General features: G+C 41.6%; 1 protein-coding gene across 4 annotated transcripts in view; it reads right to left on the bottom strand.

Annotated features, from left to right (window-relative positions):
• Positions 1-13,203, bottom strand: part of adam11 (ADAM metallopeptidase domain 11) — a 28,577-nt gene extending 15,374 nt beyond the window's left edge. For 3 of the 4 annotated variants that reach the window (XM_037081158.1, XM_037081161.1, XM_037081160.1), the window contains exons 1-6: positions 11,451-13,203; positions 11,062-11,213; positions 7,222-7,298; positions 6,667-6,733; positions 1,026-1,108; positions 559-616 (exon numbers count right to left, since the gene is read on the bottom strand). In XM_037081158.1, coding sequence (XP_036937053.1) covers positions 559-616; positions 1,026-1,108; positions 6,667-6,733; positions 7,222-7,298; positions 11,062-11,213; positions 11,451-11,952 — 939 coding nt within the window. In that variant the 5' untranslated portion in view covers positions 11,953-13,203. The remainder of the gene's footprint in view (positions 1-558; positions 617-1,025; positions 1,109-6,666; positions 6,734-7,221; positions 7,299-11,061; positions 11,214-11,450) is intronic. The other variant, XM_037081159.1, reaches the window with a different exon arrangement.
• Between the last annotated feature and the right edge of the window lie 102 nt (positions 13,204-13,305).

The following is a 13,305-nucleotide window of genomic DNA, read 5'->3' as shown; positions in this document are numbered from 1 at the left end:
TATGTAATTGAGCTGTGCTTCGATTACTGTGCCTTAATGGAACAAAAGCTCAGCCTCTTTCCCTCTAAACACTTTCCTCCAACTCCCTCCTGTCACTCTGTTTTTACATCCATTTCTTTTTAATACTTCTGCATATTCCCTCTAAATATCAAAGTGTTTTTGACGTCTTTAAATCCTCTTAAACTTTGTTTTTGTCGATGATTTTAAATGTCGCCAGTCTCTGTGAGATGATGATGATGATGTCTCCCTCAGATATGAGCGAGGAGATGTGTTTCAGCTGTGGTGGATTGTGTATCAACTCAATACTTTCCATACAGCAACGCTCGGAGATAGAATAACACTGTCTGGGACTGATGGTAAGTCACGGCGAGATATAGAGACGGAGAGAGAAGGTGAGACCGGAGGCGGTTTCACTGTAAAGATTTCCACTGCCTTTTTCATGACCTTGCTGCCGTCGTGATCTGATGCTGATAAATTCTGTGAAGACGTGTGTGTTCACTAATAATCCAACTGGTTGATTCACTCTGTTGTGTTTCACCTCTTAAATCGCTGACTCACCTCGCCACTGCCTACAGGTTCGATGCCATATGAGAAGTTCCCGTCAGAAAACATCCCCCTGAAACAAACAGAGCATCGTGGTAAGTTACAGTACAGTACAGAACAGTACAGTACAGTACAAATAGGGGTGGTTGTGCCAGGCTGTGTTGTTGGAGGTGGATGACTGGATGGCAGCCAGGATACACTGAGAGGGGAAATACTGCACCAGCACCGGGCTCCAGCTATATATTTACAGTACGGATGAGTGTTCAAATAAGTGGACTTCTGATGTCGAACTATTATAAGGATTATGGATTTTCCACTAAACTAAGAAAGGGGAAAAACTGATTTCCTACTTGATAACTCTCAAGAGAAACATGATTGAGCTCTTGTTTTTCATCTTTGAACATTTGAAAACACATAAAAACATAAAACTCTGGGTCCTGACTGATGATGGTGATAACATTTACTCAACGTGTTCAACCCACCGCAAGCCGTGGCAGGTGGACAGAGCCGCCCAGGAGCCTGGCAGCCCTCGCACGCGCCCATGGTAGTAGCAGTGCTCTCCTCCCTGCAAACGAATCACACAGTAGAGACAGTGAATGCTCCAGCATGCAGTAACATGTTAATGTCAGATTTCAAAAAATAAAAAACCACGCTGACTGCGAACCCCTCACGCTGTGGTTGATCGCCCCTGAATCCACACAGGGAAGGTATTTACTGTCAGCCTGGGGGCCTTCAGCTGACCCAGTTAGTGGCAACGAGTTCTGGCAACAGTTATAGTTTAACTAACACTAAATTGAACTCAGTGCTAATTAACTAATTAGAAATGCCCACACACTAAAATAAGATATGAAAATGGTAAACACTAGCATGAGCCTCACAGCTGGCTGCTCACACGACTTCACCCTCCAGGTCTTGAGAGAGTGTTTGGTCTGACTCTCGCCATGTTATCTTTTCCTGATCACGTTTCCCAGTAGACCCTCAGCTTCTCCCTGGAAGGCTCCGACAGCGTGATCGTGTTTTGAATATAGTGTTTCCACGCCTGCCTCTCACAGTACAGAAATGATCAGATTACGATAATCGGAGAGGAGACCTGCCTCCTGTCAGTCAAGCAACACGTGTGTGTGTGTGTTTAAATGCGCCAGCTGAGAATAGCAGTTGAGAAAGAATATAAACTGTGCATGGAGTTTTTTTTTTTTATATAATCAAGTGGGTTTAAGTGGATGGAGTTTACAGTCAAGAGTGAGTGTGAGTGTGAGTGTGTGTGTGTGTGAAAGAGAGGGTCAGTGTCAGGTGTTTGTAATGAACCCAAATAAGTCATGTCTGCCACCCGAGCCTGCCATTGTCTGGCACGGCTGATGGACCACAAAGAGAAGGGAGGACGTGGATCTGCTGTTCTTTATGCTTGGTCAACCTTTACTCTGAGCTAAAGCTCAAACCTTGGAAATCTCTCCAGCATCCCTCCAAGTCAAGACTGAAGTATGCAACAATGAACTGCTTCTGTGCATTTAGTGGACTGATCACTGGATGTCAAAATGGACATCTCTCCTCCTCTCTAAATCACACAGTCACTCAGGTTCCTATTTGTGAAAAATCAATGGCCGCCCCGGTCGTCCGTCTGTTATCTGTCAACAAGGACATCCTCATCTTGCCTCACATCGATCACACACACCCCTGAGACACCAGGTGAGAGTCCAGCTCAAGATGAAGCCGTCCGTCCGCTAAAACCCGATGTCTGAAATCTCAGAGGACACGCAGCGCTGCCTTGCTGTTGATGAAATTTGGAGGTACAGGATGTTAATGCATTTAGCCTGTTTTGGTTTGAGACTGATCGGATTACGCTGAAGGAAGCTGTTAAAAACTGCGAACCTTAAAAGGCTGTAATTGCTTTACCAGCAGTTCCATGTAAGGACACTAAGGGATGAGTCTTCCACTGAAGACTGTCTGCTTCGTTTTTGGAGGATGAAATCAAATCAGATGTGAAGCCTCCAAAACGTGGACACAGGAAGAGGAGACTGCAGCGTCAGTGTGACGCTGGCTCGTAGGTTAATGTCGGCCTGTAGATTCTCCAAAAAGTTTATACTGTAAAGTCAAGTTTTACTTCTCATATCATCGCTTTATTATTTAAAGGAGCAGTTCAAAATTATGAAATCCTCACGTGTTTCTTTTTAATTATGTAGATTTAATATGAGATCAAATAATATCACACTGCTGTAATTTGATATGTTCAAATACATATGTACACACACACAAATGTATTACTGTAGATTTTTTAAATAGAAATAAGAAATACATTATCTAGTATTATGCTAAATATGTTTTAATTGATAGATATTCTAAATATTAAATACCAATGTTACCAATATATTATCAAAATGTACATTCATTATATTTTGTATTATATCCTTGGTGTATTGTTGGATATATGTTTTGCTGACAAGAAAGTTTGAGAATTTCAACAGTTACAGTCCCTTAAAATTCAGTCCCAGTATTTTTCATAGAGCTTATTTAGATTCAGTGTTAGTTCATCTGTTAAGAAAGAAAAGGACTTTAATCATTCATAAGGAATAGTGAGACAGCCCGTAGCACTTAGTCCAGGGCAAGATAATAAATAAATAAAAGGTAGGATTACAAGGCTAAATGGAGGAAATCAAATTGCCTCACACAGCAGACACACGCTGACTTTGAGGGGCTGAGTGTGCTTTTTTAAAATAGTGGCCACTCACACAGGAAAATAATTAATCTTGAAACATCATCAGTGCCGTGAGGACAGGAACAGGTAAGGAGGAGGCTAGACACAGGACATAAGGAGTGAGAGGACTGCATGACTTAAATGAAAAGCTGCATGTGCCCACAAATGGAGGCAAGTACAGACTTACATCCTGCAGAGTCAGGAGGGGATTACACTTGACATTAAAAACTCAAACTGAATTAGGAAAGCAATAGTTTGCTGCATGTCCGGACTCTGACTCAGCATCGGTGAGCTGAGAGGAGCGGGTGGATGAAACAGGATGAAAAGTACAGCGAAGGGAGACGAGAAGAGAAAATAATGGTTGGGAATATCAGACATCCTCAAGAGAAGCACGTTTACTCCTAGATACAATAAAGCCACACTGAATAATTTAACAATAAAACTATTTAGGGAGAAACATTAAGAGAGTTAAATTAATGAGAACGACGAACATAAAACACTTGCCCCTCCCTCTGATTGTGTTTGACTGCCAGTTCAGGCACTGATAATATTCAATACCCAACCCTCCAAGCTGATAGAGGGTGGTAAACATGGTCTATCAATTCATTAATATGTTTTGCTGCAGCTCTGAGTCCTTACCGTTTCCCCCCTTAGACATCTTACATGTTTCAACCAATATACAAAAGAGCGTGTTGGTGCTCAAGCTCCTAAATCATTTGAATATATAGTAAGTATAAAATGTGCCAATTGTCAGGAATCAAAGACGCCAGTATTCAGCAAGGAAACTGACAAATCTTCATCCACATCGTCATCCATAATTCAATTCCCTCTTTTAGTCGTGTGTCATCACGATTCAGCCCGAGCGAGAGCCAGTCACCCCACTCAGTGTAATAGCATGGATCCACAGGGACCAATAAAAAAGCAACACACAAAGGCAGCGGCCATTTATTGGCATGTCGATGAAACGCAATAAATCAAGATGGAGATGTTGGTAGCGGGATTTTATATAGCAGGTTCTTAATCCGGCATGCAGAAAAAAGGGAAATAAGCAATTTGTGCAGTTTAAGGTGTATTTTTCTCCATAGACGTGTGTTTGCATGTGTTACCAACTATATACAGTTATCTGAAAAATCCAAGCCAATGCCAAATAACTTTTAGTTCCGACAAAGGGATACGACTAATAAACAGCCATACAAATCTTTAAGTAGATCAGTTCACACAGGGGTATCTTTTAGCTCAATGGGCTGCCATTCTAATGACATGTGATTTCTTGGTGTGCCCCAAGAATCTGTTCTTAGGCTACTATTATTGCTAAATGACATACATTATTTGCCCAATTAATACAACATTTAAAGAACTACTACCATCTTCACCATTTTTAGTGGGAAAAAGACATATTAGAAATATGTAGAGCCTGACAGGAAGTGGATGGAAGTTGTCGATATTTGAAAATTAGAAATCAATCTGATTTGATATATTTGTCGCACTTTTAAGGAGGATCCTTTTAACGTGAGAGAGAGAATTTTGACCAAGATATATACAGATGAAAACTAATCTCATCTGTGCTCTCTCGTGGACAAACCACTTGATAGAGAAAGTGTTTCTTTATTACTGTACCCAATCTTGTAATCTGAGTAATCAGGCTCTGAAAAAATGATCATTGATCTCAGTCAAGAGTAATCAAATGCCTTAGGTCTGAGCTTCACCTTACAAGCAACTTACAGACTCATGCAGCTTTTTTCTTCCTTTAAGTCTTTAATTCAGGTTTTTAATATTTTTCCTTAATTATCTCCATATGCCTTTACAGAGAAAGCCCACAACTCAATGACTGTGCTCATTTTGCACATCTGGATCCAAAGGTCAGGGCAGAGGATGGTTGTAAGATTTGGTTTAGTCGGTTCTGAAAAGCGGACATGATTTGAATTCCCCTCACGACATGACAAAATAGACCCTAGTTGCCGCCGCTGCTGCTGCTGGTTGCTGGTACCCATGGCAACCATCTACTGATTGGTCAGGTGGTCTTTGGCAGAGAAAAAGAGAGTGAAAGACACAAGGAGATAAAGACAGAAAGGGAAATACAGAGGCTGAAATAAAGCGGACACAGACTGTCTCCTCGATGTGGTCGAGAGTCAAGCTGTCTGCCCTGACTGCCTGTCTCTGAGGCTGCGTAAACAAACTAGACTTAGAACATTATTATAGGGTAGTCTGCTCAAATTCATAATGCAAGACAGAGCAGACAACAACAACCACAACTCAATCATCAGTCCTTTGGAAATGCAGCTAGAAAGACGGTTTGGACGCATTTTGAAAGATGCTGTGTGACAAACACTGTATCATAACAACCTCACAGGCATTTATACTTCATTCAAAACATTCATAAACATCTGCCATTTATATGAGTTTCTGCCTGTGTATATACAAGTATCTGTTCAATTTCCCTCAGGGGGAAAATACACCATAGGAAACATGTTCTATTACACACTGGACATAAAAGCAACACGGCTGTAGGCATTCGCACAAAATCAATCCCTATCAAATTGGCAGTGATGGAAAACTAGCTCACTGACTTCTATTAAATTCTGATAGAAATGAGGATGCCTGGAGCACCATGGTATTCCAATGGTTACAGCGCATATGCCAAGGACGTATGGTTGCAACTGCCGCTGGTTTAGTCACAGCAGAAAACATTTGTTGCATGTCATACAAGGAGTGTCCAGCTATCTCCTCAGTTTCTGTCTGCCGCTACTGTCACTGTCCGATAAAGGCAAAAATATTAATGAACATGCCTAAAAGATCTTTTTTTTTTTCTTTAAAGACAAGTGGGTGCAAACAGTGGTTGAAGGTTAATCAAGGGACTGGCCTGACATTTCGGGAAATATGCTTTCTTGTCAAAGGTTAGACAAGAAAATCAATACCACTCTGTCTTTGTGGTAAATATGAGGCTAATGTCAGCAAATGCTTAGGTTAACTTAGCCTAAAGACAGGAAACAGGGGGAAACAGCTAACAAGCAACTGGTTAGCTTAGCTTAGCATAAAGACTGGAAATATGGGGGAACAGCTAGCCAGCAACTGGTTTGCCAAGTTTAGCATAAAGACAGAAAACAGCAGAAAACATTTAGTCTGGCTCTGTCCAAAGAAACAAAAGCCATTTACGAGCTTCTCCAAAGTTTACGTATGAACACATTTTTTTTATAATCCCTATAAAACCACTAAGTTTTGTAAAGATTAATCAAACAATATAAAATGTCTAAATTAGTGCGGTTAAGAGATTGTCACCTTTTCCATTCATTCATTTTGAGCTAAGCCAACTAGCTACGCACTGTAGCATCCAATATACGCTACAACCAGGGGAGTGGTAATGATCTTCTCATCAATTTCAAATCAAATAAGCATATTTAGCTAAATGTTATACTCTTTCCATTATACAATCTTACCATGTTCTGTGACAGCTGCCCGTCCTCATCATAGTGACGCTCCACGTAGTCCGTCGACAGGAGGTTACTGTGAGGAGAACCATAATTAATCTAACATTTGCGTCAACCTGAACTCAACAATTCTATGAAGCAAGATTGCAGCATAAAGTGACTATTAGAGGCCATTATGCACATGTATTCATTATAATGACTTGTGCAAATCTAGTCAGCAAATGGGTGAATTATGAGTAAAACCCAAATGTGTGAAGAATCATTTATTCTAAGTACTTAGAGAGCCAGTAAAAGGTATGACATAAAGGCAAGTCCATTAGAGCAGAGAGGGTGGCGAGTCAGAAGAGGGGGAGGGGAGGTATACATTTGTACTGTCGTTTAGCCTGCAGTCAGGCTAACAAATGCCAACACACAGGAGACAGAGGACAATACTGTAGGTGGGCAGGAGAAATGGATGATGAAACACTGGCAGTAAGCGTATTCATGTAAGTACGGCAGAGGTGATCGCTGCAAGCAAGGCGTCAAGCGCTGTTGTGTTCCTCTGTGGTGGATGTGTTGACTTACTGGTTGAGCTCCAGGTCAAGGATGAAGGAGGTGCCGAAGGCCTCCACCAAGAAGCTGCTCTGGGCCAGATGGATGGGCTGAGGAGGAGAAGTTGTGGAAAGGAGGCGAAGAGATGGCAAATTTATTAATATACTGCGATACGGATTTAAATAGCAACAAAAACGCAGAGCAAAATCTGATGCAGATATCTATATGACATATAGCAAACACCCACTCATCTTACACCACCTAGTTTGGATAAGATAACACCTTTAGGTTGAAAAACAATTGGAAGTTCGAAGCTACCAGAGTTGAAAAAAGTATTCAAAAGTCATATTACTTGGGTAATTAGGTCTTAAAGTATCTGACATTAAATGTGCTGGCGATAAATGACTAAGGAAAAGTAATTCATCTATATTTATATGCCGTATAGCATTTCCGTCATTCCTGGAATCAGCATTGTTTAGATCAGATGGCCAACAAAATAAAAATGATTTTAAAAAAGGGCTCTTTGTGGGCTTTTGATCTGATGCAGCATGTCATTTGTAAAGTAAATAGTAACTTAAAGTAATCAAATATATATAGTGGGTATATTGCTTAAAAAAAAGTAGTGGAGCAGGAGTATAACGTAGTATATAATGGAAAAATAGTACAATTTTTGGATTAAATTCCATCATTGGAACATGCACAGAGCATCATCAAATCACCATATGGAGACTGTTTACATCCCTCTGTGTTGTGGTCAAGCATTCATTTTGTGACACGGTTCCTTGTCCATGTCTCACAATCACTTCACTGGTGGATGAAGATGTGCTTAGATATGTAAGATTTACATTCAGATTAATAAGGCGAGCATTTCTAATTCATATTCATGCCTGGTGTTCATCCCAGACACTGACTCAAACTAATGACTCACTTATTTGACAAATGCTTCATGCTTTCTTTTCAGGAAATTGTGAATAACATCTTGTGGAAAAATGTGACAGAATATGAAAAGAGCGGGAGAGAGTGCAGGAGGGAAAAAGACTGATGGATGTTCAAAATTAAATCTCTTAACCAGAGCAACAAAGACTGAGATAATAAAGGGGGGCGTCCCCCTCCAGCAGCTTCTCCCTGAAGGCGCGACAGCCTCATTCATCCCTGAGGCTGCCGGGATGAAACCGAGTGTTGGGGCTCATCGGCTCTGTCTAACCTTGCTTCAAGGTGAACCCCATCCACATTATAAGACGGAGAAGCTCTGCGGTGGCTCCCATCACTACTTACTGGCCAGCTGAAAGGCAGGTCTCATTAGTATTACTGTGCACTCTCTGCAAACCACTTAGTATCGGTCTAAGCCTCCACCGGGTCCATATACTGTACAATAAAAAAGCCCTCAGTGGTGCCTGTGAGCCGAGATAAGAGAGCTGCATCTGAGCTATTAAAACCTGCATCAATGGATATTTGTGACATTGTTTACAGCCCTTTAAAAGGGACAGTTCACCCCAAAATCAAAAATACATACTTTATTTTCCTCTTGCCTGTAGTTCTGTTAATCCAACTAGATTGTTTTGGTGTGAGTTGCTGAGTTTTAGTAATGCCTTCTCTCAAAAACACTAGAAACAGATGGCACTCGGCTTGTGGTCCCAAAAGTGCCAAAAAATGCATTTGAAAAAACTCAACCTCAATTTTCTTCCCAGAAATCATGACCCTTTTACTAAAAATAATCCACAGATCATATTGGGAGGAGTTTGCTGTAGGACTTACTTTCTTTTTATTGAACAACACCGAGTCACTGAGCAGAAGGAAGTGGCATCTACTCATTGATGAGAGGCTAGCTAAATGAGCTAACTAGGCTAGCTGACGTTACAACTCAGCCAAGGAGGAAGCAATTAATGTTTGCATCACAAGCGCAAGCCACTTGTTAGCAATAAGCTACATATTTAAACATCTACTTTAACCTTGGTTTTAGGTCACGACTGACTCCTAAGAGAAATCTCCAGCTACATGTTCCACAATGTTCACAAGCTATTCGCTAACTTTGTCAGTCTGTCGCAGGTGGTGTATAGTACAGGTTTTTTAATGCCTTTTCACTTCCTGCATTTGAGGCCAGGTTGATGAGGACTGAGAGTGACTCAAAACAATAAAGTTTCAGGTTGTAGAATCAAAACAAACCATTAAAAGACACTAGGAGCAGAGAACCGCAGAGGCAAATCAAGATTAGCTTCAGGTGGCACATGAGGCCAGAAAAGCTCAACTTCTTCTTCTTGTGGGGCCCATATAGCATGCATGCTAGAGACCTCCACCGACTGAGCTGGCTAATTTCTAGTTTAGCGCTTGGCTAACTTGAATGGGTGAAAAATGTATTTAATTGCGTAGCTCATCTAGACTTTTTAAGTGTTGTCAGACCAATATGGTTTAAATCCTGATGTGAAATAAGTGTGGGTTGGGAAGCAAAAAAAAAAAAAAACAACTTCGTCTACAGACACTTCTTTCGCAAGGTGAGCTTTGCCCACTATGAAAGTTGGCTTCAAATCTTGGCACTGTTCTCAAGGGCTTGCTGCTAACTGTAGCGGCCATTAGCTAGTTAGCTCAATTAGTTGTGCAGCTAGCGAACAGTCCGGTTGATAATGTTGATCATTTTCATTATCTTTATAAAATAAATTAAGAAATTCTTTCTTTGTAGCGCACCTTTAAGTCCAGCCAAAGCTGCTTAACTGGATGTGACAAACCCGCCAACACTTTGATGAACAACTTAAAAAACAACTATGAACATTGAACACCTCACAAATAATCCCTGTTGCGCATTAGGGTTAAATTAAAGTTCATAACGGCTAGTCATACCTTGAAAGGACTCTGCTGACTCAACTTCACATTTGAGCACAGCAAAATGCTCAGATGCTGCACATCTTACAGCAGGACCTGACAGGAAGAGATCATGAGACGCCAAACCACAGAGGGTAGCTCAAGGTCAGACCTGTGTCATATCCACTGACCGGCCTGCCAGCTTACTGATGGACGCTGTTCATAGTGGCGGTAACGAGAGAGGACAGGTAGAGGTGTGAAATATTATCTAATGGACTGGAAATGAGGAGGCCCGAGTTGGCTGGGCATCATATGTTGGGGGTGTCACAGGGTAGGAGTGATGGACATGACCTCAAAAGCAGCAGTGCATCCATCAGGTCACAATGGGGAGCAGATGAATATTTTGCCATCTTAGATATTATGTTATTGATTTTATTACAGTTAAATCTCCTGGAGAGTCTTAGTTTTATCTTGACTGTTATGGAGTAGGGGTTGGAAAGATAGAGTGGGAAGTGCACTGTAAAGACAATATACAATGTTATACAGTGATATGTGGCTATACTATGTCATCTCGCAGGATTAAAACCAGAGTAAAGGCATTCAAAAAATTAGAAATATTTAAAATGAAAATAATTATTTCCAGTATGAATAAAGGTACATAAAAAGAAAAATATGTATCTCAGTAACATTTTCCTCAAATCATGCATCATAAAATGTGAAAACTGACACATTTTCTGTAATTTTTCCTCTTCAGCTCTGACTTTATTAGATTTTAATTTTCAGTGATAAGAGAATTGTTGGAGAGCTTGGTGTCCTGGTAAGAGGTTAGACAGCTGCAAGGCATCCCTCCATTTTTTGAATTTGTTTGTAGGAGCTCTGATATTGTTCCCAGGAGGAACGAACTTGCTCCAGGAGGAGTTTAATCCGGGTCTGCTCTTGCAAGCAGGGATTCTTGAAAGGATAAGACCTCACTCACAGTTTGATCCCCTCAGACACTCTGATTATACAGAAAATGGTCTTAAATGAAGGTGACCGACAACACATCTCTGGGTTTGGTGGATGGATGTGAGACAAACTCACCTGCGCTCCGGCTGTGGAGTTGCTGACCCGGGTGTTCAGGCGGCTGTGGAGCAGCTCCTCCTCGGTGTGGATCTGCTGCACAAGCCGCTTGGGCTGGACGACCTCCTCTGCAGGCGGCAGTCTTCCCTCCAGACTCACCCATTCCCTCAGACCTGCAGAGCACAGACACGGGGCAGGAGGATGCATGAGCTCTCAATGTGAGGCTGTGATGATAAATGCCTAATTTCTTGCAGGTCACACTGCTGGTGATGATGAGCTGCTTGTTGATATCATGCAACAACACACAGTCCCTGTCATCACAGAGATGTAATAATGAACATAAACACCCCTCTGAGTGCAGGCTGACCGCGAAAAATGAAATGTTAGGATTAAAAAGGAGAGCCTCCTACCTGTCACGGCGCACCGTGCACACACTGCAGCGAACAGCAGGCATCTCACAGCGAGCATGATGCTCACATAGTCCTTGTGGTTTCCTCGGAGCAGCGCCGTTAAATGAGCTGAGAGGCGCGCGGCGGGACTGTTGTTGACAGTGAACGCGGACACAAACTGCGGGGTTCCCCTGAGCGCGGCGCCCGCATCTCTCACCTCCCTCTTCCCTTCTCGCTTTTTCGGACGATTTAAAAGCTCCCCGACGACGACGACGCGGCTCCGCTCGGCTCCGGCTGCGTGCTCCGTGTCGGTGTCACCGAGTTCCGCCGCGCGATCACACACCGGCCTGTCGGGCTCGCTCGAGGCAGTGAGGCTGCGCGAGGGGCCGTGGAAACAAGGAGCACGTGGGGGCTGGACGGGCCCACCCATCTCTGATGTGACCTGTAGGAGTCCAAAAACCTGGGAGCACCCAAGGGTAACACCTAACGATGCAGCCAATGAACTATACATCGTATATTTCATTTATTTCAGCACTGGGACACATGATCTTTAATTTAATCCAAACTAACTTTTATATTGAGCTTTAATCAGTGTGTTCTCTCTTGTGTTTCTGTCAGAATTGATTTTAAGCAAACCCACAGGTGTCTCCTTACTTTTAAAAGGCAGTTACTTGAAATCTGCGAAAATGTTCATTCCTCTGAGCTCTGTTCTCTCCACCACTCAGTGGAAACAACTGGTATTAACACAGACATGAAGAATTTGCACTTGATGAGTCCTTGATTTGTACCAACTCTTCCCAACCACCTTTCACACCAAAGTGACTTGAGCAAATCTGCTCAAAAATATGTTAATCATTAATTCTGTCTCATATGTGCCATGTGTAACTACAGGGACATTCCATGCCAGCTCACCTACAGAGTCCCTCAAATCTATGTAAATGCACAATTTAAAAAGCATTTGGAGTACAGACAGAACATTTTACAAGGTCTCAGGAATTAAATGGAAGTTTCAACATTAAATATTTTCAAGAAAACCAGCTTCCAAACTCCAGACTGAACATTTAGAGATTTCTGTATTCATGTTCTCCTCTCTGTTCTTCTCACTGGTTTAAGATGGGTGGCTCAGCAGATACTACTGGATTTAGAAACATTTTAACACAGTCATGTCATTCACAATCAGAAGATTATTTGATTTTTTTTTTTTTTTTTGACTGCTAAAGTGTGGTTTGAATATACCCAAAGACGTTATTACTTAACTTAAATTAGAAAGGTTGATCAAGACTTAATTTAAAAAGAGGATTTCAAACAGTTTTGATGCCATTTGTCCTGTGGTATCTACCTTCATTTGTCAGTTCCTTATTAAAAATAAGACTTAAATTTAGTCCTCTTAAGCAATTCTGGGACTTCATTCTGCACTGAATGTTTGAGATTTTCTTCTAATTGGTGTACTTTTCTTAGGAAGTTCAGTCTAGAGACAGCATTAAACAAAACAATTCAACTTTAGACCCAACATCGTGCGACAAAAAGCTCTGGTAGAGCTGGTGATTGAACTTTAAAGGTGTACTATGCAGAATTTCCTTTAAACGATGAAGATTGTTCTCCCACACAAAGAACCTCTTCATACTGACAAATCTGGATGGTAAAGGGTTATATAACAGGGCATGGAGATTAGATATCAAATATTGTTTGTGTCAGCTGGAAGCTGGGCGGATGAGCCACACAGGACAGATCGACCCACTGCTGCCCTTCATCATCCTTTCCTCCACATTTGGCTGCTTAAGCGTACAAGCAGAGTCAGCATTTAACAAGAGGATAGGAAAATCATCTCAACAGTTCTTAATGTTGCTTCACCTGAGAGACAACTTTTCTGTGCTAT

Source organism: Acanthopagrus latus, chromosome 20 (assembly GCF_904848185.1).
Source record: "Acanthopagrus latus isolate v.2019 chromosome 20, fAcaLat1.1, whole genome shotgun sequence".
In the NCBI taxonomy this organism is placed as follows: Eukaryota; Metazoa; Chordata; class Actinopteri; order Spariformes; family Sparidae; genus Acanthopagrus; species Acanthopagrus latus.
Note: the sequence above shows the minus strand (reverse complement) of the source record. Positions and strands in the feature narration are given on the sequence as shown.